Source organism: Vipera berus (genome assembly GCF_964194415.1).
Source record: "Vipera berus genome assembly, chromosome: 5".
Classification (NCBI taxonomy): domain Eukaryota; kingdom Metazoa; phylum Chordata; class Lepidosauria; order Squamata; family Viperidae; genus Vipera; species Vipera berus.
This window is the reverse complement of record NC_138207.1, coordinates 5,330,675-5,353,264: the sequence shown is the minus strand read 5'-3', so window position 1 is coordinate 5,353,264 and position 22,590 is coordinate 5,330,675. Positions and strand designations below refer to the sequence as shown.

At 45.4% G+C, this 22,590-nt stretch overlaps 1 protein-coding gene across 1 annotated transcript; it reads right to left on the bottom strand.

Moving 5' to 3' along the window:
- Nucleotides 1-1,965: 1,965 nt before the first annotated feature.
- Nucleotides 1,966-22,316, bottom strand: LOC308669272 (cytochrome P450 2J2-like). Its single transcript, XM_081329901.1, has 9 exons — nucleotides 22,080-22,316; nucleotides 19,263-19,425; nucleotides 16,767-16,916; nucleotides 14,368-14,528; nucleotides 13,576-13,755; nucleotides 11,162-11,303; nucleotides 9,591-9,778; nucleotides 4,300-4,441; nucleotides 1,966-2,762 (listed from the first exon to the last, which is right to left on the bottom strand). The coding sequence occupies exons 1-9, from the start codon at nucleotides 22,242-22,244 to the stop codon at nucleotides 2,584-2,586; spliced, it is 1,470 nt and encodes a 489-aa protein (XP_081186027.1). The 5' UTR covers nucleotides 22,245-22,316; the 3' UTR covers nucleotides 1,966-2,583.
- Between the last annotated feature and the right edge of the window lie 274 nt (nucleotides 22,317-22,590).

Below are 22,590 nucleotides of genomic sequence, written 5' to 3'. Positions count from 1 at the left end.
GATCAAGCGGGGGAGGCAGCTGTTCCTTATCAGAGGGGATCTGTTGCCTATCAGCCCAACTGTCTGTCAGCAGTCGATTCTCCCCTGCGTCTCTGAGGGCAGGGCAGCTCTCCATCCGGTCAACCAGCTTCCCCAATGCCTGAGGGGCCTGGGAGAGCATCGTCCTCAGCCCCCGGCGTCTCCAAACAGGCCAAGGGAGACCTGCCATCCAAGTCGGACAGTCCCGGTTCCAACTCCTCCTTCGAACCGGCCTCTGATGGGGCCATGCACCTTTCTGGCCACAGTTATTAAGTGAATCACTGCAGCTGTTAAGTTAGTAACGCAATTGTTAAGTGAATCTGGCTCCCCCCCACTTGACTACTTGTCAGAAGGTCACAAAAGGGGATCACATGATCCTAGGGGGATGCTGCGACCGTCATAAATACGAATCAGCTACCAAGTGTCCCGAATTTTGGTCACGTGACCACAGGGGAATGCCGTGCCGGCCTTGTGAAAAATGACAAGTCACTTTTTTCACTGGCTGTGATAACTTAGATCGGTCACTAAATGAATTGTTGTAAGTCGAGGACTGCTGTACGGTGAATGCCAAAACACCCAAACTTATCAGATTCTGGCTCAAGCAGCAAGATTTTAGAACACCTGGGAATGCTGGGAACTGAAAATTCCCATGTCTTGACCTCTGGGGAAGAAATGGCGAACGATGGCAGAATGAATAGCTGGCAAATAGACCAGCTCTTCCTTTTCCCGTCTAAATCGCTCTGCGGCACAAAGCATTAGGCGCTTTCCCGTGGATCGTATCAGACACTGCCACAAATTCAGATCAAAATGAAAAAAAAAGAGTATTTATTAAGGAATACAGTCAGGGAAGCAGGACCAGAAAGCAGATACACCAGAAATAAACCAATGAACGTTATTATTTATACAATGCAACACAGAATAATTGAGTTGGAAGGGACCTTGGAGGTCTTCTAGTCCAACTGCCTGCTTAAATAGGAGACCTTACACCATTTCAGACAAGTGACTCTCCAGTCTCTTCTTAAAAACCTCCAGGGATGGAGCGCCCACAACGTCTGGTGGCAGGCCGTTCCACTGGTTAATTGTTTTCACCGTCAGGAAATTCCTCCTTAGTTCCAGGTTGCTTCTCTCCTTGATTAGTTTCCATCCGTTGTTTCTTGTTTTGCATTCAGGGGCTTTGGAGAATAGGTTGAACCCCCCGCTTTTCTCTGAACCCCCCTCCCCATACTAACCTACACTATGCTAACCTATGCTTAGCAAGTAGAGATAAATGTAACAGTCACCTGTCCATTCCCACGGTATCTTCTTCCTTGTGTTTGCCCACCTGCCAGTTGATCCTACCTGTTCAATGTCAAATTCAACCTATGCACTTAAATGATCCGGAGGCTGTTAATAATAACATATTTGCAGCCCCGAAACCAATTGTAGAAAGGCTACAGAGAAGAGCAACAAAGATGATCAGGGAACTGGAGACTTAAACATATAAGGAACGGCTGCTGGAATTGGGTATGTCTAGTTTAATGAAGAGAAGGACCAGGGGAGACATGATAGCAGCGTTCCGATATCTCAGGGGCTGCCCCAAAGAAGAGGGAGTCAAGCTATTCTCCAAAGTACCTGAAAGCAGGACAAGAAGCAACGGATGGAAACTAACCAAGGAGAGAAGCAACCTAGAACTAAGGAGAAACTTCCTGACAGTTAGAACAATTAACCAGTGGAACAACCTGCCTCCAGAAGCGGTGAATGCTCCAACCCTAGAAGTTTTAAAGAAGAGACCAGACAGCCATTTGTCTGAAATAGTATAATATAGGGTTTCCTGCCTCAGTAGGGGGTTGGACTAGATGACCTCCAAGGTCCCTTCCAACCTTATTATTATTATTATTATTATTATTATTATTATTATTATTATTATTATTATTATTATTATTATTGTTGTTGTTGTTGTTGTTGTTGTTGTTGTTGTTGTTGTTGTTGTTATATACCATAGTCCTCAACTTATGACCACAATTGAGCCCAACATTTATGTTACTAAGCAAGATAATTTGTTTTGTCCCATTTTACGACCTTTCTTGACACAATTGTTAAGTGAATCACTACGGCTGTTAAGTTACTAACATGGCTATTAAGTGAATTTGGCTTCTCCATTGACTTTGCTTGTCAGAAGGCCGCAAAAGGGGATCACGTGACACACACACACGACACGACACAGTGACTGCCATGTGTGTGTGTGTGTGTGTGTGTGTGTGTGTATAGAATCCCATTGCCAAGCCTTTGAATTTTGATCACATGACCATGGGATGCTGCGACGGCTGTAACTGTGAAAAGCGGTCCTAAATCACGTTTTTTAGTGACGCTGCAACTTGAAACGCCACGAAATGAAGGGTGGTTGAAGTCAGGACTATCTGTATTGTGATAAGCTTGAATGGATAGACATTTGCTTCTGAGTAGCTTCGTTTTATGCATTTTGGAGACAAGTAGGTCCCGGAAGATTGAGGACGTCGAAGTGCTTCAGTGAGAAGTGAAACGGTACAAAAGCCTTTCTCTCTCGCTCCGTCAGCTCCATCCGGCCATTTAGCGTGGAAAAGCACAGAGGTTATACGGGAAGGGCTCGCGGGCGGCCCCCGTGATTTCCCCAAAGCTGACGTCCTTTACTCCGGGTGGGAGCTGGTACTTGAACGAACGGAGAAGGTTGGTGAAGAAAAGGAAGAGCTCGACTCGGGCCAGGGACTCCCCCACACAGGTACGGCGCCCTGCGAGGGAAGGAGGAAGCAAAAGCCATGGGTTCAAGGGAGGGTTTGAAAATCAAAGGAAGCAAATTTCAAATGAAATCCTGCTCTACCCGGATATTTGCCTTTTTTACATAGCTGCCAAGGAATAAAGGTAAAGGTAAAGGTTCCCCCGCACATGTGTGCTAGTCGTTTCCGACTCTAGGGGCCGGTGCTCATCTCCGTTTCAAAGCCGAAGAGCCAGCGCTTGTCCGAGGACATCTCCATGGTCATGTGGCCGGCATGACTAGACGCCAAAGGCGCACAGAACGCTGTTACCTTCCCACCGTAGTGGTCCCTATTTTTCCACTTGCATTTTTACGTGCTTTCGAACTGCTAGGTTGGCAGAAGCTGGGACGAGTAACAGGCGCTCACTCTGTTACGCGGCACTCGGGATTCGACCCGCCAAACTGCCGACCTTCTGATCGACAAGCTCAGCGTCCTAACCCACTGAGCCACCGCGTCCCTTAGCCAAGGAATAGTGAGTATGAATTATGGATGGCCACCTTAAATGAAGCATAGATGGGGAAAAAGAGCCAAACTTCTAGAGAAGAATTAGTAACTTACAATGGTGGCTGGATCTCTCCCCCCACATCTCTCTCTCATCTATCTATCTATCTATCTATCTATCTATCTATCTATCTATCTATCTATCTATCTATCTATCTATTATCTATCAATCTAAAATCACTCTATCTCTTTCTTTCTTTCTTTCTTTCTTTCTTTCTTTCTTTCTTTCTTTCTTTCTTTCTTTCTTTCTTTCTTTCTTTCTTTCTTTCTTTCTTTCTTTCTTTCTTTCTTTCTTTCTTTTGTAGTCCTTGACTTGCAACCATTCATAGAACTGTAAAAAGTGACTAAGGACCGTTTTTCATACGGCCGTTGCAGCAGCCCATGGTCGCAAGATCAAAATTGGCTGCTTGGCAACTGGCTCATAGTTATGAGGGTCGCACTGTCCCAGGATCATGCGATCATCTTTTGTGACTTTCTGGCCAGCAAAGTCAATGGGGAAGCTTAACAACTTAACAACTGTGTTACTAACTTAAAACTGTAGTGATTTACTTAACAACTCTGGCAAGAAAAGTCATAAAATGGGACAAAACTCACTTAACAACTGTCTGGCTTAACAACGAAATTTTTGGCTTCAATTGTTCTTTGTAAGTTGAGGACTATCTGTATTTATCATTCTTGGCAACTTTAAGAAGTGTGAACTTCAAGTGCCAGAATTCTCTAGCCAGCGTGCAGGCTGGGGAATTTTGGGAATTGAAGTCCATACTTCTTAAAGTTGCCAAGGTTGAGAAACATTGCTCTAAGGCAGGGCTCTTCAAACTTGGCCCTTTTATGACTTGTGGACTTCAACTCCCAGAATTCCTCAGCCAGGCACGCGTGCCTGGCTGAGGAATTCTGGGAGTTGAAGTCCACAAGTCATAAAAGGGCCAAGTTTGAAGAGCCCTGCTCTAGGGTTTTCTAAAAATTGGTTCAGGCTGGGTTCTGGAAAGAAGAATCATATTGACCCCTTTGTTACCTGTTGAGAATGGCAGGTAAGCTTCATTGTTCACAAAATTGCCTTCAGAATCAAGGAAATGCGCCGGATTGAATTTCCAAGGAGTTTCCCAGTACTCTGGGTCATACAACACAGAATGAGAATTGGGCAGCAAAAGGGTTCCCTGTAAATGAGGGGGAGAGGGGAAAAGGAAATCGTGATTTTCTTGTTTTCTAAATTATCTGTTCAACCATCTTGAGAAGTTGGCCAAAATTTCTGCATCTTTCCTCTTTCCCAACAGTGGTGGGAAGTACAAAGACCCAGCTGGATAAGTTGAAATTCAGAATACGGTATGCAAGCTAGAAAAGAATTTATCGATCTCAGTAACTTTAAGGGTGGGTGGACTTCCCTCGCCGGAATGTGAACAGGTAGTCCTCAACTTATGACTGTAATTGAGCTTGGCAATTACGTTAATAAGTTGTCATGGTTTTAAAGCCGTCGTCACTTAACTAGGCCTGTTTTTACGAACTTTTTTTTTTTTGCTGGGGCTGTTAAAAGCAAATGCCGTGTTCTTTAAGTGAATTGTTTGCTATGGGCCTTCCCCCCCCCCTGTAAACTGGAATTAAATGTCAGTTTTTGGCAAAAAAAGTCATAAATCATGGTCATGTGACCACAGAACGCTGCAAACAATTGTAAATGTAGGCCAGTTGAATTAGAATTGAATAGAGCTGGAAGGGACCTTGGAGGTCTTCTAGTCCAAACCCTTGCTCAAGCAGGGGAACCTATACCATCCCAGACAGGTGAATGTCCAGTCTCTTCTTGAAAATCTCCAGTGATGGAGTGCCCACGATTTCTGGGGGTAAGCTGTTCCACTGGTCAATTGTCCTCACTGTCAGGAAGTTTCTCCTTAATTCCAGGTTGCTTCTCTCCTTGATCAGTTTCCAACCATTGTTTCTCTTCCTTCCCTCTGGTGGTCTGGTGAACAACCTGCCCCCCTCTGCCTTGTGGCAGCCCCTCAGATACTGGAATACTGCTATCGTGTCTCCCCTATTTCTTCTTTTCTTTAGACTAGCCAAACCCAAATCCTGCAGCCTTTCTTCGTATGTTTTAGTCTCCAGGCCTTGGATCATCTTAGTTGCTCTTCTCTGAATTTTTTTCCAAACCCTCAACATCTTTTTTTGCGATATGGTGACCAAAGATGGCTTCAGTATTCCAGGTGTGGTCTTACTGAAGCTTGTAAGCCACCCTGAGTCTTCGGAGAAGGGCGGGATATAAATGGAATTAAAATAAATAAATAAATAATAAAGGTGTACTAATACTTCGTGTGATCTTGATTCTATGCCTTTGTTTGTGCAACCCAGGATTTTGGTTGCTTCTGCACAGTGTTGGCTCATGGTCAAGTCATCGTCCACTAGGACTCCAAGGTCCCACTTACACTTACTGTTTTTGAGCCAGGTCTTACCCAATCTGTATTCATGCCTTTGGTTTTTCCTGCCTAAGTTTAGGACTTTGCTTTTCTCCACGTTGAAACTCATTTTGTTGGATAGGGCCCATTGTTCAAGTTGGTCAAGATCTTTTTGGATCCCGAGTTTGCCTTCTGGGGTGTTGGCTACTCCTGACAGTTTGGTGTCATCTGAGAATTTGATGAGTTCACCATAGGGGGAGCAAAGCTGGAACTTTCACCCCAGGTCATAAGCAGCTTTTTAGGGGTGTCTTATAACTTAGAACGGTGGCTAATCAACTGATCGTAGAGGACAACCTATAGAGTTCGGCTCCCACAATTGTCCAGCAAAATAAGATTTTGCTCTTATTTTCATCAGTCTGTGGGTTTTTTTTTCTTTCAATTTACCCACTTTTATCCACCATTTCGCTAGTTGATTTCAACTTTCAAAGTTAACCTTTTGGTTTTCGGAACAACACAGACTTCACGGAACAGGATACAGGTCATCCTCAAGTTACGACAGTTCATTTAGTGAAGGTTCAAAGTTACGACACCCCTCCCCCCAAGTATTTATGACACAGTCCAGAAGTTACAAATGTTGCAGCGCCATGACAATCGTTCAGTCTTATGACTGTTCTGTCCCAGCCTACATACTGTTCTGTACCAGCCTGCTACCGGCCTTGCAGAAAAGGCAACCCCTTTACAGACGGCAAGAGGCTGGAATACGTCTGCCAAATTTATTACAAAAACAAACAAGACACCAAGATACCGGAGCTTTGAAACACTATCTGAGCGGTTGCTTTCAGCAAACCAGCCCTCCCCAAACATTCCCTTTATAAAGAGTTCAGGGCGTGGCCTCTCTCTGCCTCCTTCCGAGAAGCCCCACAGCCTTCCTCTGTTTACTCCTACTTGACTGCCTCCTGCGTCGGGCGTCCTTGAACAGGGCCAGCTGTGGGTCATCTTCATCCACACTGTCAGGCTCACACAGCTGGGTCTCCATGGTGACCAAGTGGGAGGGGCCTGCCTGAGGGCTATCATCAGCAAGCTCTCCAACACCCTCAGCAACCTCTCCAACACCCCCCTCCTCCTCCTCTGATTCGTCCGACCCAACTGCCGAACCCACAGGCTGACCCTGAATCACAACACATACATCCTTGTTACTTCACAAGGACAAACCCCTCTTTTAACAAGTAGGCTGGAAAACCATCCCCTTTTATTTGAGTTACAGACCTGATAATTGTCCCAAAAGCAAAATGGAGCATGAGTCAAACAGGAAATAGTTCACAGGCAAAGCAAACAAAGCATGAGCCCTTGAAACTGGAGTCCTTTGCAAACAGTTGCCTTCAGGAACCAGCACCGCCCATACCTTCCCTTTTTATTATGCAGCCCCAAAGCGTGGCTTCTCAATGCCTTCTCCTCCTCCCTTGGAGCCACCCCATTGCCTCCCTCTGTCCTACTCATGTGGCCTGTTTGCATTTACGAGCGTCTGTAATGTCCTCCAGCTGTGCGTCCTCCGAGTCCGACTCAGTTTCCCAGCACAGTTGGTTCTCAGCTTGAGCACGAGTGTAAGGGCCAGGCTCTTCATCAGTTTGTAAGTCCTGGGGCTCATCAGAGACTTCCTTTGACTCTGATGTCTCCCCAGGCCCCTTCTCCTCCTCTGATTTCCTGGACTCAGCTGCTGGGATCACAGGCTGGCACGGAATCACAATAATGACCAATTGTAGAGACAGTACGACATTTCCCCTGCCTATTCCCATCCACCCCCCACATAGAGAACTAACAGGCATGGGCCCTGCTATAACAGCCCACTGACTCCTTCCCACCCCAAACACTCGCTTACCTTTCAAGAACAGGCTGACCTCTCCTTCTCTCTCTGCTGGTGAGCTATCGCCTCTCCACCTCTCTGTTGTGGAGTTTGCGCAGTGGTGTGGTTTCTTTGGGTGGGTGGGTGGCACAGTTTTGTGATCCTTCAGGCTTCTCCACACCAAAAGTTTTTCAAAGGGACGGAAGGCTTCAAGCAGCACGAGATTGCTCCCCCGAAGCCTTCTGTCCCTTTGCAAAAGCTTTTGGCGCAGTGAAGAGAAGCCTTTGGCGGTCGCACGCTCCTTCCTACTCACCAAGGCTGCCCAGTGCTCCAAAAGCGGATTGGGTGTCCTGTGCCTCGGTGATTCAGCGAAGCTGAGCAGGGCACATTCATCCCGCCCTGCTTTTGGAGCCCTGGGAACAGACAAAGAAAGAGGGGCAGAGAGGGTGCAGAGGAGACGACTCAGCTGATCATCAAGATCTTCAAAAGCTAAGTGAGTCTCCACAAGCCCAGTGTCTGTGGAGACTTAGTGGGGGAGGATGGGGTGGTGGTGGAAGCATGACTGCCCCCGACCTCCGATCATTCCGCCGGGGCCTGAAGACCTGGCTCTTTGAGCTCTCGGGCCCAGGCTGAGGAGAAATTTTTAATTGGGGTTTTAAGTATACAGGGTCAATTTAATATTTTTTAATTTGGTTTTTTTTTTTAACTTTTGTATGGTGGATTTTTAATTTCCTGTAAACCGCCCTGAGTCCTCAGGGAATAGGGCGGTATATAAATGTAACTAAATAAATAAATAAATGAGATATCACAGTGGGTCGGGGGAGGCCTTGGGTGGTCAGAAGCACTTTTCCCCCACCCCCATGGTCTTCTCCACCCTGAGGTACCTCATGTGCACTTAACAATCTGAGCGCTCAGTTAGCGAATGCATTGGATAAAGGAGGGAGGGATAGTGTTCCTTTAACATGATCCAACTAACAAATCCTTGGGCTACAAATGTAATTGGCAAGCTCTATTACATTAGAAACTCGAGGATTACCTGTAACAGAGTTGGAAGGACCTTGGAGGTCTTCTAGTCCAACTCCCCTGCTCAGGCAGGAAAAAAATATACCCATTTCAGACAAATGGCTGTCCAGTCTCTTCTTAAAGGCCTCCAGTGTTGGAGCACCCACAACCTCTGGAAGGAAGCTGATCCCCTGATTATAAACGGTCACTACAAACCTACAAACAGCTGTAAATCAAGGATTACCTGCCTTTACGGAACACACTGATGCTGCTTACTTTTAACCTATTTCTCTGGCTTAGTGTTTTGCAAACCCAACCTCTGTGGCTTGTTTGGGATTCAGTGTATTGCAAAACTAAGAAAACAGTCCTTGCATCACTAAGTGGAATGTAAATGTAGCCCGTATTTTGCAAGGCCTGAGCTCTTAACTTATGCTAATAAGTGTCCCACTGTGTGCTCACTGAGGGTGAGCAGGGGAGAGGGAGGGATGGAGAGGGAGAGAGGAAGAAATGGAGGGAGGGAGAGAGGGTGGGAAGGAGGGAGAGAGGAAGGAACGAAGGGAGGAAGAGAGAGAGGGAGGGGGAGAGAGGGAGAGAGGGAGAGAGGGGAAAGGAGGGAGGGAGAGAGAGAGAGGGAGGGGGAGAGAGGGAGGGATGGACAGAGGGAGGGAGGAAGGAGGGAGAGAGGAAGGAATGGAGGGAGGGAGGAAGAGAGAGAGGGAGGGGGAGAGAGGGAGGGAGGGAGAGAGGGAGGGGGAGAGAGGGAGGGATGGACAGAGGGAGGGATGGAAGGAGGGAGAGAGGAAGGAACGAAGGGAGGAAGAGAGAGAGGGAGGGGGAGAGAGGGAGGGGGAGAGAGGGAGGGAGGGAGAGGAAGGGAGGGAGGGAGAGAGAGAGGGAGGGGGAGAGAGGGAGGGATGGACAGAGGGAGGGAGGGAAGGAGGGAGAGAGGAAGGAACGGAGGGAGGAAGAGAGAGAGAGGGAGGGGGAGAGGGAGGGAGGGAGAGAGAGAGAGGAAGGGAGGGAGAGAGAGAGAGAGGGAGGGGGAGAGAGGGAGGGATGGACAGAGGGAGGGAGGGAGACTTTTACCTTTTCAATTGGGAATCCCAAGATATCAAAGTCCTTCACGCATTTCCGTAAGGGTCCAGAGATCGTAACGTTGCTGTAGCGAACAATTTCATGCAGCACGGCGTTCGTGTAGGGTAATCTGTTCCGATCCTCGTACGTGATCATTTGAGAAGGTCCCAGAATGGCATCTATTTCATGGTGGATTTTTTCTATAGATCAATACATTACAAGGGTTATCTTAATCTTGCCTTTGCCATTTTCTCTCCTGATTCCTGCAAATGTGATTAATTTCTTTCATTTGGGACATGCTTAATTATTTTCATTGCTCCAATGAAGCAAAGTACAGTGGTATCTTGGTACTTGTTGTTAGTTCATTCTTGAAGCGCAACTAGTACTAAAAATGATGAGTACTTAGCAAATCACGTGACGTACCATGTGACCCTTTATTTCGACCAGAAGGAGTAGCAAGTCATGAAGTAGCCAATACTGACAAGTGCTAGGTTGATTACCAAGAAAAACAACAAGTACCAGGACAAAATTTTCTCTTGAAAGTACAGGGAGTCCTCAACTTGCAACAGTTCATTTAGTGACTGTTCAGTTCCAATGCCACTGGAAAAAAGTGACTTAGCACCATTTTTCACACTTATGACCATTGCAGCATCACATGATCAAAATTCAGATGCTTGGCATCTGGCTCATACTGTGTTTCCCCCAAATAAGACCAGGTCTTATTTTTTTTCCTCCAAAAAGGGCACCAGGTCTTATTTTCGGGGTAGGCCTTACCTCACCTCTGGCACCAACAGCCCCACCCAGCCGGTCCACTTCTTCTGGGACTGAGGTTCTGCAGCTGAATTTGGGCCTGCATTTTGCAGTCAAGTACCGAGCCAAACAGCCAAGTACTGAGCTATGGATTCAATCCATAGCTCAGTGCTCGGCTGCTGTCTTGCAGAACCGAGCTATGGATTGAATCCATAGCTCGATTCTTGGCTGCAATGGCCTTCTGGAAAGGCCTGTGACTGAGAAATGCAGGCCTGGCTGCAAAAAAGGCCTCAGAAGAAGAAGTGGGCTGGCAAGGAGAGGCCTGGCTGCAAGGGAAGTGGGTGCGGGGGGCATCTACACACCCCCACCCCTGTCCTAACTTGGTTTTTAGGTTTGAGCCTCACCCCAAAACTAGGGCTTATTGTTGATGTAGGCCTTACTTCCAGGGAAACATGGTATTATGAAATTTGCAGTATCCCTGGGGGTCAAATGGTTGTCCAGTCTCTTCTTAAAAACTTCCAGTGTTGGAGCAGCCACAACTTCTGGAGGGAAGTCCTTCCATTGGTTAATTGTTCTTACTGTCAACTGGCTCGTATTTATGACAGCTGCAGTGTCCCAGTGTCACGTGATCCCCTTTTGCGACATGATCACAGGGGAGGCTACAAAGGTTCTAACTCTGAAAAACGGTCATAAGTCACTTTTCCTCCCAGTGCCGTTGTAACTTTGAATGGCCACTAAATGAATGGTTGTAAGTTGAGGACTATCTGTGGATCATTTTTACCCAGTGAACAGACACCTGCATTTCCAAAGCCCTGGCAGCTGCCATCACCTACCTTGTACGTCAGGATATTTAAGTAAATAAAGTAGACCCCAGTATAAGGTGCTTGTACTGGTTTCTGTTCCTCCAATCAACAGGTCAACAATGGTTTGGACCATGTTTTCCTCCCTTGAAATGGAAGCTGAGTCGTCTTTGCTCTGGAGATGGAATATAGGAGAAAAGGACGTGAAGTGGGAGCTTTTTCATTAGATCCGCCTGTTGGAAGGTTAAAAGTTTAGTCCTCGACGTACGACCACATTTGAGCCCAAAATTGAGACAGTTAAGTGAATTTTGCCCTGTTTTACCACCTTTCTTGCCACCGCTGCTAAGCGAATCACTGCCGACATTAAGTTAGTAACACGGTTGTTAAGAGAATCTGGCTTCCCCATTGACTGGGCTTGTCAGAAGGGCGTAAAAGGGATTCACAAGACACCCCCGGGATGCCGCAACCGTTATAAAAATGAGTCCGTTGCCAAGCGTCTGAATTTTGATCACCTGAGCATGGGGATGCTGCAATGGTTGTAAGGGTGAAAAAAGCATAAAGCACTTTTTCATTGTAATTTCGAACAGTCACTAAATGAACTGCTGTAAGTTAAGGACTACTTGTAAACTAATTCTGCTTCATTGTAAGGTTACATTAACAGATTTTTGCAACTCTGAAAGTACCGGTACAGTTTTGCCACCGTCATCTTTATAGCCCTTCTAAGCCTCTTGATCCATTGACTGTGCAGCTGAGGTGTGATGACCCAGGGCACAGCACAGAAGCAAAGGAGTCAGCTGCCAATTCAAACCGCTCTTTAATTGCTCCAAATTTTCCACAAATGCTCCCACGTTTCTGGCAAGCCTCCAAACAAAGGAAGACACACACACCTTCAGCCGCCTCTGGCTGCAAGTAGTTTCACTTACAGCCTGATTAGAAGAGGAATTTACTCAAGGGCACAGAGATAGCAAGGTATGACACATACATCATAAACCTAACAAGTCTGTGTGAATACAATCTTGCCTGAGCAGTTTCAGAAGAGAAGCCAAAATACAGTCTGCGGTCTTTGAACATCCAAGCAACCTTGTCAGTCAGCCCAATGGTCAGAGTTTCCGGGTTTCCAAGCAGAAGTCCCAGAACAAGAGATCAGCAACAACACACAAAACTCCAAGGAATCAGTGTTTGTTTCTGACAAATGTCTCTCCCCACAGCGTCTCCTTAAATCTCAGTCTCCAGGTATGCCTTGTGGAGAGGGGCGGGACGCTCTCCTCCTGAGTAGTTGAGCCTGCCTGCATTGTTCCCTCCTTCTCTCCACTCTCCGTGCTCTAGGATCAGGTGAGGGTGGCCCTTGCTCATTGCCTGAACTCTGTGTTTCCTGTTCATCCTGTCCCAATCCTGAAGGGCCTTGGCCTGCCTTGGCCTGCTCTTCCCCACTTTCCTCTGAAGCCACAAACACCTCTCTCTTGACCTCCATAGGGTCCTGTTCCAGCTCATTTTCTCCGACGGAGGCACGACATGAGGGCTAGGCTCCCTCTTACCTGACAGTCCCCTAGGCCGTCTCCCAAGATCTATCCATTATACCATTGCACCCATTAACTTATGAAGTCAAGAAAGAGGCTAGTGTTACGTATGAGAGGCTGGTCCTACACTGACATCAGAACAGGGAGTCATCATTTGGATACTGGCTACTTACAAGGTGCCTGGAGAATGGAGGGGTGTGTGTGTGTGTGTGTGTGTGTGTGTGTGTGTGCCCGCGCGTGCGCAAAAGTCAAGATGGTAGCCATAGAAGAGAATCTTTGTAGCTCACGGTTCAACTGTGGAATCCCTGGTGCTCTCTGAGCTTGGTTGTTTTCTTGCAGACGTTTCATTATCCAGCTAGGTAACATAATCAGTGCTAGTAAGGAGTGAAGTTTGTAGAGAGGAGGAAGAGGAGGGGGAAGAGGAGGAAGAGGAGGAGGAGGACTAGAGTCCTTGGTGCTCTCTGAGCTTGGTTGTTTTCTTGCAGACGTTTCATTACCCAGCTAGGTAAAACATAATCAGTGCTAGTAAGGAGTGAAGTTTGTAGAGAGGAGGAAGAGGAGGGGGAAGAGGAAGAAGAGGAGGAAGAGGAGGAGGAAGAGGAAGATGAGGAGGAGTACAACTGTAGAGTCCTTGGTGCTCTCTGAACTTGGTTGTTTTCTTGCAGACGTTTCACTTCCCAGCTAGGAACACTGAAGTTACCTGGTTGGTAATCAAATAATCTGCAAGAAAACATCCAAGTTCAGAGAACACCAAGGACTCCACAGTAAAGATGGTGGCCACAACTCTATGATTACAAACACCATCTTGACTTCTTGACCTGTGTCCCTCACCACATGCCCTGGCTTTCCTGATCCTAGCCAAGTTGACTAGTCATGGAGAAGTGGGAAGGTTGAGCTGAGCAAAAAGCTATGCAAAAGCCTTCTCCTTGCCTTGGCTATTAAATCCAGATAGAAGTCAATCAGATCCTGTGGTTCGTTGCCTTCTTTCCATGTCTCCTTGTGACTCTGGATCTTGTCCTTGACGAAATTGTGCATGAATTCATTGTGTTCAAACAACTCCTGGTAAGGCTTCTGGAATTTCCGCATAATTGTGGGGAAAGAGTTGTAGGCCTGTAGCAAGGTGGCAAAATGGAGACAATGCAGAATGACATTAGGTGAGAATTGATCGCCAGGTTGTTGGGTGATCTCCACATCCTGCAATGCTTCTTCACGGGTGGGGGAATTTATTTCATTTGAACCGGGAGACTGCAACCGTGGCAACTTTACCCATTTGTGGACTTCAATTCCCAGAATTCCTTAGCCAGCCGTGCCAAGCTGGGAGTTGAAGTCCAGAAGTCCTAAAATTGTCAAGGTTGGAGGCCTGGCTGAGGAATTCTGGGAGTTGAAGTCCACACATCTTAAAGATGTTGAGGTTTACACTGAATTAGATGTTATTTAAAGTCATTTCGGACCCTTTCATTTTATGCTTCTATAGAAAGACTAAGTGAGGTAAACAGGTGATCAAATTCTATAGAGTGACCAGGAGAGCAGACCAAGTATTTGGACTTAAAAAAAACCCCACCATTTTTTATACAGACCACCAGGAAATGTGAGGAGCATGGACAGTGGTACAGAACCACCTGTAGTCCCAAGTCCAACAGCCCCAGGACCTGCAAGCCCTGAAGTGGGCCAACTCCAATTGAGAGACATCCACATAGTAATAAAGAGAAAAACAGCACTTACCCTGCCCCAGACGCTACCAGGAACATAGAGAACCATGTGGGTGGCTTTTAACAATTTGTTGAAATGGGCATCCTCTTCGGGAAAGCGTTGACCGAACACAAAATTGCATATGATGTTTGCGACGGCATGGACTATAGGAGTGTGGGGGTCAAAGGGTGATCCTGCGAAGGGAGAAAATAGAGTTGGGTTCACACAGGAGGCTTAATCAGAGAGAATAAAGGCCCAGAGGTGGAATCTGTACAGCAGTGGTCCCCAACATTTTTGGCAACAGGGAGCGGTTTTGTGGAAGACAATTTTTCCACGGACTGGGGGGTGGGTGCGGGGGAAATGTTTTTGTGCACTACTTAGATCTTGTGCATGCACCAATGAAGCTTCACTTACTTGCGTGGCCTGGTTCCTGACAGGCCAGGACCAGCTTGCAGCCCGGGGGTTGGGGAACCCTGCTATATAGCATCCTAGGCTAGATTCATGCATACCTCAACTCATGCATACAGATCCCCTCTCTCTCTCTCTCTCTCTCTCTCTCTCTCTCTCTCTCTCTCTCTCTCTCTCTCTCTCTCTCATCTATTTATCTCTGTCTACCTATCAACCATCCATCTATCCATTCATCCATCCACCCCTTATCTCATTCTCTCTCTTTATTATCTCTCTCTCTCTCTCTCTCTTATCTCTGTCTGTCTGTCTCTCTCATCTCATCTATTTATTTCTACCTTTCATCTATCCATCCATCCATCCACGTCTTATCTCATTCTCTCTTTCTCTCTATCATCTATCATCTCTCTCTGTCTCTTTTCTCTGTCTTTCTCATCTCTCTTATCTTTCTCTCTATTATGTATTATTTCTCTCTCTCTCTCTCTCTTATCTATCTATCTATCTGTCTGTCTATCTATGTCTATCATATCTATTATCTATCTATCTATCTTTCTATCTCTCTCTATTCTATCTATCTATCTCTATCTATCTATCTATCTATCTATCTATCTATCTATCTATCTATCTATCTAATCTATTTTTATCTATATATTTCTATCTATCTATATCTATATCTATATCTATATCTATATCTATATCTATATCTATATCTATATCTATATCTATATCTATATCTATATCTATATCTGGAGGAATGTTGTCCATAGGGTCGCGATGGGTCGGACACGACTTCGCAGCTAACAACAACATATCTATATCTATATCTATCCTATTATCTATCTAAATCTCTCTCTCTCTCTCTCTCTCTCTCCTATCTACTATCTATCTATCTATCTATCTATCTATCTATCTATCTATCTATCTATCTATCTATCTATCTATCTGGTGGTGAAAGGAAAGTCCGATGCTGTAAAGATTTTTTCTCCATAGGAACCTGGAATGTAAGATCCATGAATCAAGGAAAGCTGGACGTGGTCAAATAAGAGATGACAAGACTGAACATCGACATCTTAGGTATCAGCGAACTAAAATGGACAGGAATGGGTGAATTTTATTCAGATGAGCATCAGGTATACTACTGCGGGCAAGAATCCCTCAGAAGAAATGGAGTAGCCTTCATAGTCAATAAAAGAGTAGGAAAAGCAATACTGGGATACAATCCTCAAAATGACAGAATGATCTCAGTTCGAATCCAAGGCAAACCATTCAATATCGCAGTAGTCCAAGTCTATGTCCCAACCACCAGTGCTGAAGAGGATGAACTCAAATACTTTGGCCAACTAATGAGAAGGAAGGACTCACTGGAGAAGAGCCTAATGCTGGGAAAGGTTGAGGGCAAGAGAAGAAGGGGACGACGGAGAAGGAGGTGGCTGGATGGAGTCACTGAAGCAGTAGGCATGAGCTTAAATGGACTCCAGAAGATGGCAGAGGACAGGAAGGCCTGGAGGAACGTTGTCCATGGGGTCGCGATGGGTCGGACACGACTTCACAGCTAACAACAACATCTATCTATCTATCTATCTATCTATCTATCTATCTATCTATCTATCTATCTCTATACTATCTTCTATCTATCTATCTATCTATCTATCTATCTATCTATCATCTATCTATCATCATCTATCTATCTCTATCTCTCATCATCTCTCATCTATCTAATCTCTGTACATTTTGGGGGAAACAACACATATATTGCATTTTCTTCCTCTTGAATGGTTTTCTAATGCCCCAGTCTCTACTTGAGAGCCAGATGTATCCTGGCGGTCTCCTTTCCAAATATTAACTAAGCTCCAATAGGCTTAGATGCTGCAAGCTATGGCTACCTGCTGCCACTCAACTGGGCGTAAATTAGAATAACAAAGTTGAAAACAAGAGCAGTGGAGGAAAAAAAAAACCAACATCACACTGGACCCTTACAAAGTTGTTCATTGCTGATTTATTGTGCAGGGAGAAAAAAAAGAGGTCACCTTTCTTGCTCATAAACACCTTCAGAAGACTTTGCGCCTCCTCCTGGATCCGGTTCTCCAGGATGTTCTTTCCCATGCCCAGGTTTCGCAGCGTCATCATGACAAAGCGCTTCTGCTGTTTCCAGATGGGGCCGGTGGTCATAAAAACACCTGCAACCACAAAGTTGGGACACCTTATCTTTGAGCATGATGTCATGGTACAACATCTGGATTCCCAAAGGTGCTTTTTCAAGAGGCAACTGGATTTTCTTCTTCAGAACTGAAGAAGCTTCTTGGATGAGAAGCGAGACCTCTTCAAGGGAAAAGCAAGGAAGTCCAGTTGCCTCTTGAAAAAGCATCTTTGGGACAACCATGACCTGGATGATGGAGCATTCCATTGACAACAGCTGGGTTATTTTATCTCAGTTTGTTTCAACTGTGCTATCTATAATTGTTATAACCATGCTCCATTGCAGTGTTTCTCTACCTTGACAACTTTAAGATGAGCGGACTTCGATTCATCTTAAACACGATGACTGGGGAATTCTGGAAGTTGAAGTCCAGCCAATTAAAGTTTCCAAGGTGGAGAAACACTGATCTATTGAATAAATTGCTGTGTTTTTTTTAATTTAGCTTTTTGATCGTCTCTTTTAAATGGTATGTAGATGTTGTTTATCTCTATGTGTCTGTTGATGGCTGATTTGTCTGTGTGACTTCCAGGAATTCTCTAGCAATTTTGCTAGAGAATTCAGAGTTGAAGAAGCTTCTTGGATGAGAAATGAAATGCCTTCAAAGGAAAAAAAATCTACTTGCCTCCATTTGGATTGCCAATGATCAGTATAGGAGATCTTTTCTGAAAATCTATTCTTGGCATAAAGAGGGTGTTTTATCATTAGCTTCAGGCACCCAAAATGTTGTGAATATCTGCTAGGCTCAAGTGTGAATCTTCTTTGTGCTTCTAACGAAGCAGGAAATAAGAGAGTTTTTGATAATTCTCTACGTAGTCCACATCTGGCTTGCAGACCTGTGACATTTGATGTCTGTACAATACTACACAGAAACTTAATATCCTGGCTGTTTTTTGCTCTGTCTGAAATTTTAATCCACTTCCCTGCTTTAATCTTTAGGTATTCCTCATAATTTTCAAAACTCTCTTCAACCACAGAAATGTTTCAGGCAGGGCAGACAAGGGCTGGTAGCAAAGCAATCTGTAACCTGGGTCCCAGATGTGAATTAACCAAGGCTTACTGAATAAACCACAACTCTGTTTATGGACGCTAAGCGAGCCACCTAGAATTGTTTCATTGAAGTGGGGTAGAAATCTATTCAATACAGTGAAAGTTTGATTTTGTTTATCTTTTTGTGAGATGAATTTATCTCTCAAAGGGTAAGGACTGAAGCAATTAGTCACGTGCCTTTATGCTCTCAGACTCAAACAGTTATAATTGACTGATATGTGCAAATTTGCTTTATTGATTTTTTTATATCGCTCGCCTCAATTGGTGCAATTTGCATAAAGACGTCAAGCTACATACCAGCACAAATTGTGTACATTACAGCTTTAAAAACACTGTGCTTTTCTCTCATTAAGCTTGCTTTCTGAGGAGAAAAGAAATCATTTTTAAAAAATTAATTTCCCGTCTTAGCTTCTTGTGAGACTCCAACTCATTTGCCAACTGTTGTTGTTGTTGTTGTTATTATTATTATTATTATTATTATTATTATTATTATTATTATTATTATTATTATTATTATTATTATTATTATTATTAATTTTATTTGTATACCGCCCTTCTCCCGAAGGACTCAGGGCGGTGAACAGGGCAATACATGTTAAAAAGACAGAATACAAAAATTAAAAAAGATTAAACAAGTGCCCAGGAAGTAGGTTAATTCAATTATTGATGTGATGTTGTGGACCTAGCTCTGAGGTAGCTATTTATCCATTATAGATAGTCCTCGGCTTATGACCACAGTTGAAAGCCAAATTTCTGTTGCTAAGTGAGACGTTTGTTAAGTGAGTTTTGACCCATTTTATGACCTTTCTCGCCACAGTTGTTAAGGTGGTAACACGATGTTTAAGCGAATCTGTCTTCCCCCCATTGACTTTGCTCGTCATACGGTCGCAAAAGGGGATCACGTGACCCAGGGACACGGCGACCGTCATAAATATGAGCCAGTTGCCATCTGTCTGAATTTTGAGCATGTGACCTGGGGATGTTGCAATGGTTGTAAGTGTGGGAAATGGTTATAAGTCACTTCCCCCCCCCCAGTATTGTCACTTTGAATACAGTTGTAACACTGTTGTAAGTTGAGGACTTACTCTCAGCCAAACATTTCAACAAAGGGGTTGCTGTTTTTCTGGGATCAGTTAAAGGGGACCCTCGTGGGTGCCACCTTAGAGGAAAGACAGCCAAGCACCAACACACGATAAAAGTAATTGTGGTTAAAGGTAATGCAGACGTGACACCAAATCAACGTTAGTACAATTTCTATGGAAAAATGTTCAGAACTGACCTTTGTTGCCCATCAGATCCGTAAACAGAGGCAGCAGCGGCCTTCCAGAGGTCTCCTCTGAGTAGGTGACAAGTCCTTCTCTCACAGCCTTGTAGCCATTCAACACAACCAGCGGAGCTGTCCCCAGCCAAATGGTGTAGATGTTTCCATAGATGTTTGCCAACTGAAGGATGGAACGAAAAAGTAAAGGAGAAAAACGGTGTAATGGTTTGAGGGAGGGAGGTTTATTTATTTATTTCCAAAGCCCCTGAAGGCAGGACAAGAAACAACAGATGGAAACTAACCAAAGAGAGAAGCTACCTAGAACTAAGGAGGAATTTCCTGACTGTGAGAACAATTTACCAGTGGAATGACTTGCCTCTAAATCTCCAACACTGGAGTTTTTAAAGAAGAGATTGGATACTATTTGACTGAGATGTTATAGGGCTTCCTACCTGAGCAGGGGGTTGGACTAGAAGACCTCCAAGGTCCCTTCCAACTCCCATTGAATTAGAAGTGGTTGTTGTTGTTTTTCCAAATTTGCAAAGTGGACTTTAGTTGGACAAGAAGACCTCCAAGGTCCCTCCCAACTCTATTGTTCTGTCCTGTCCTGTCCTGTCCTCTTTCTCCCTTCCTTCCTTCCTTCCTTCCTTCCTTCCTTCCTTCCTTCCTCCTCTCCTTCCTTCCCTCTTCCCTCTCCTTTCTTCCTTCTTCCATCCCTCTTCTTTCTTTCCTTGCTTCCTCCCATCCATCCATCCATCCATCCACAATTTCCTTCCTTCCTTCCTTCCTTCCTTCCTTCCTTCCTTCCTTCCTTCCTTCCTTCCTTCCTTCCCTCTTCCCTCTCCTTTCTTCCTTCTTCCATCCCTCTTCTTTCTTTCCTTGCTTCCTCCCAACCATCCATCCATCCATCCATCCATCCATCCACAATTTCCTTCCTTCCTTCCTTCCTTCCTTCCTTCCTTCCTTCCCTCTTCCCTCTCCTTTCTTCCTTCTTCCATCCCTCTTCTTTCTTTCCTTGCTTCCTCCCATCCATCCATCCATCCATCCATCCATTCATCCACCCATCCATCCATTCACTCTCCTTTTTCCTTCTTTCCTTCTTTCCTTCTTTCCTTCCTTCCTTCCTTCCTTCCTTCCCTCCCTCTTCCCTCTCCTTTCTTCCTTCTTCCATCCCTCTTCTTTCTTTCCTTGCTTCCTCCCATCCATCCATCCATCCATCCATTCATCCACCCATCCATCCATTCACTCTCCTTTTTCCTTCCTTCCTTCCTTCCTTCCTTCCTTCCTTCCTTCCTTCCTTCCTTCCTTCCTTCCTTCCTTCCTTCCTTCCTTCCTTCCCTCTTCCCTCTCCTTCCTTCCTTCCTTCTTCCATCCCTCTTCTTTCTTTCCTTGCTTCCTCCCATCCATCCATCCATCCATCCATCCATCCACCCATCCATCCATTCACTCTCCTTTTCCTTCCTTCCTTCCTTCCTTCCTTCCTTCCTTCCTTCCTTCCTTCCTTCCTTCCTTCCTTCCTTCCTTCCTTCCCTCTTCCCTCTCCTTCCTTCTTCCATCCCTCTTCTTTCTTTCCTTGCTTCCATCCATCCATCCATCCACAATTTCCTTCCTTCCTTCCTTCCTTCCTTCCTTCCTTCCTTCCTTCCTTCCTTCCTTCCTTCCTTCCTTCCTTCCTTCCTTCCTTCCTTCCTTCCTTCCTCCCTCCCTCCCTCCCTCCCTCCCTCCCTCCCTCCCTCCCTTATTTGCTGGGAATTGAAGCTCCCATGTCACTGTTGGGAAATGTTGCATTTGACAGTTTGCCTTCTGGTTCTGCCTCCTTCCCTCCGTATTTCACAGGTCCATTTCGATCTCTGGAGATGGTGGCCTTAGACCCAGTTTTGCTAACTTGCTCAACTGCCTGGTTTTCACTGGCATAACATCATTCCCAGGGCTTCTCAGAACAACTTGCCAGAAAGACAGCACAGTACAGCGAATCCTTCCTTCTCATTAGGTGGCCAAAGGATTTGAGTTTCAACCTCAGGATCTGGCCTTCTAAAGAGCAGTCAGGGTTGATCTCCTCTAGGATCGACCGGTTTGATCACCTTGCAGTCCAAGGGACTCGCAGGAGTCTTCTCCGGCACCATAGTGCAAAGGCTTCGATTCTTTGGCGCTCAACCTTTTTTATGGTCCAATTTTCACAGTTATACATTGCAACTGGGAAGACCATAGCCTTGACTATGCGCACTTTTGTTGACAGGGTGATGTCTCTGCTTTTTAGTGTGCTGTCTAGATTTGCCATGGCTTTCCTCCCCAGGAGCAACCGTCTTTTAATTTCTTGGCTGCATTTAACCCCTGACCGAACCACCTGAACTTACCTGGGTAGACTGAACCCATCTCCGAGGCTTGCGGGAGATTGATTTTCTGCTTGTGTTTGTAGAGTCCACAATAAGGCCTGTATTGTTTACAGTCGAATATGCTTCCATCCATTTGAATTGGCAAACTATTTGGGAGGCATTCCTGTGTTTGCTTTGTTCCAAGGAACACTCCAAAGTCTGCAAACTTTGCTGTTTGCTCTAAAGAATCGAGGCTCGCCTCTTGTTTTTTAAAAAAACTGGCTTGATTTTTTTTTCCCAAAACAGAACGGGGAAAAGGTTAAAAAAAAAATTAACCCCACCGGAGGGTTACTGGATCGTGTTGCCATCCTCTTTTTAACGTATCACTGGGGATGTGCGTTGGTGTGTGAGAGGGACTCTCCTTGCTAACGGGACCTCTTTCTTTTTCTCCCTCTGCTCTCCTCTCCTGCAAGAATAAATAATTTTTTTGAGGGGGGGGGGGGCGAGAACCGCAAAAATTTACCTTCATCAACGTCTCTCTCTTCAAAGCAAAGTCCAGCAGCCATAAATTGCCAAGGATGGGAAGAGGAACCGGGCCAGGGGGAAGCCGACGGCGTGCCCATTGCAGCTGCAGAAATTGCAAAGCGAAGAAAAACAGGGCGAAAAGTAGAAACCCTTCAACCAGCATCGTTGACGCGACCCCGTCTCTGCAGATCTCCTGGTTTTAATTATTGGAAAGCACAACCGTCCCTTCGCGTCATGTCCATTCCCTCGCCATTCCCTCACTCCCTCTTCCCCCCCCCTCTCCCTTCTATTTATGGCTTAGAAATAAGCAATTTTTTTTCTCTCTCTTAATTTTGCCAAGCCACTCCTTCTCTGGTGGTGATTTCCACTGGTTTGGCTGTCTCCGACGAAAACTGATTGCAACAGGTCTGCAGGACAGAAGACCACCCCCCCTCCCCTTTTCCTTGTCGCCCAATGGTAAAATTTTGGATCCAGGCACAACGGGGGGGCGGGGGCGGGGGGAGGCTGTG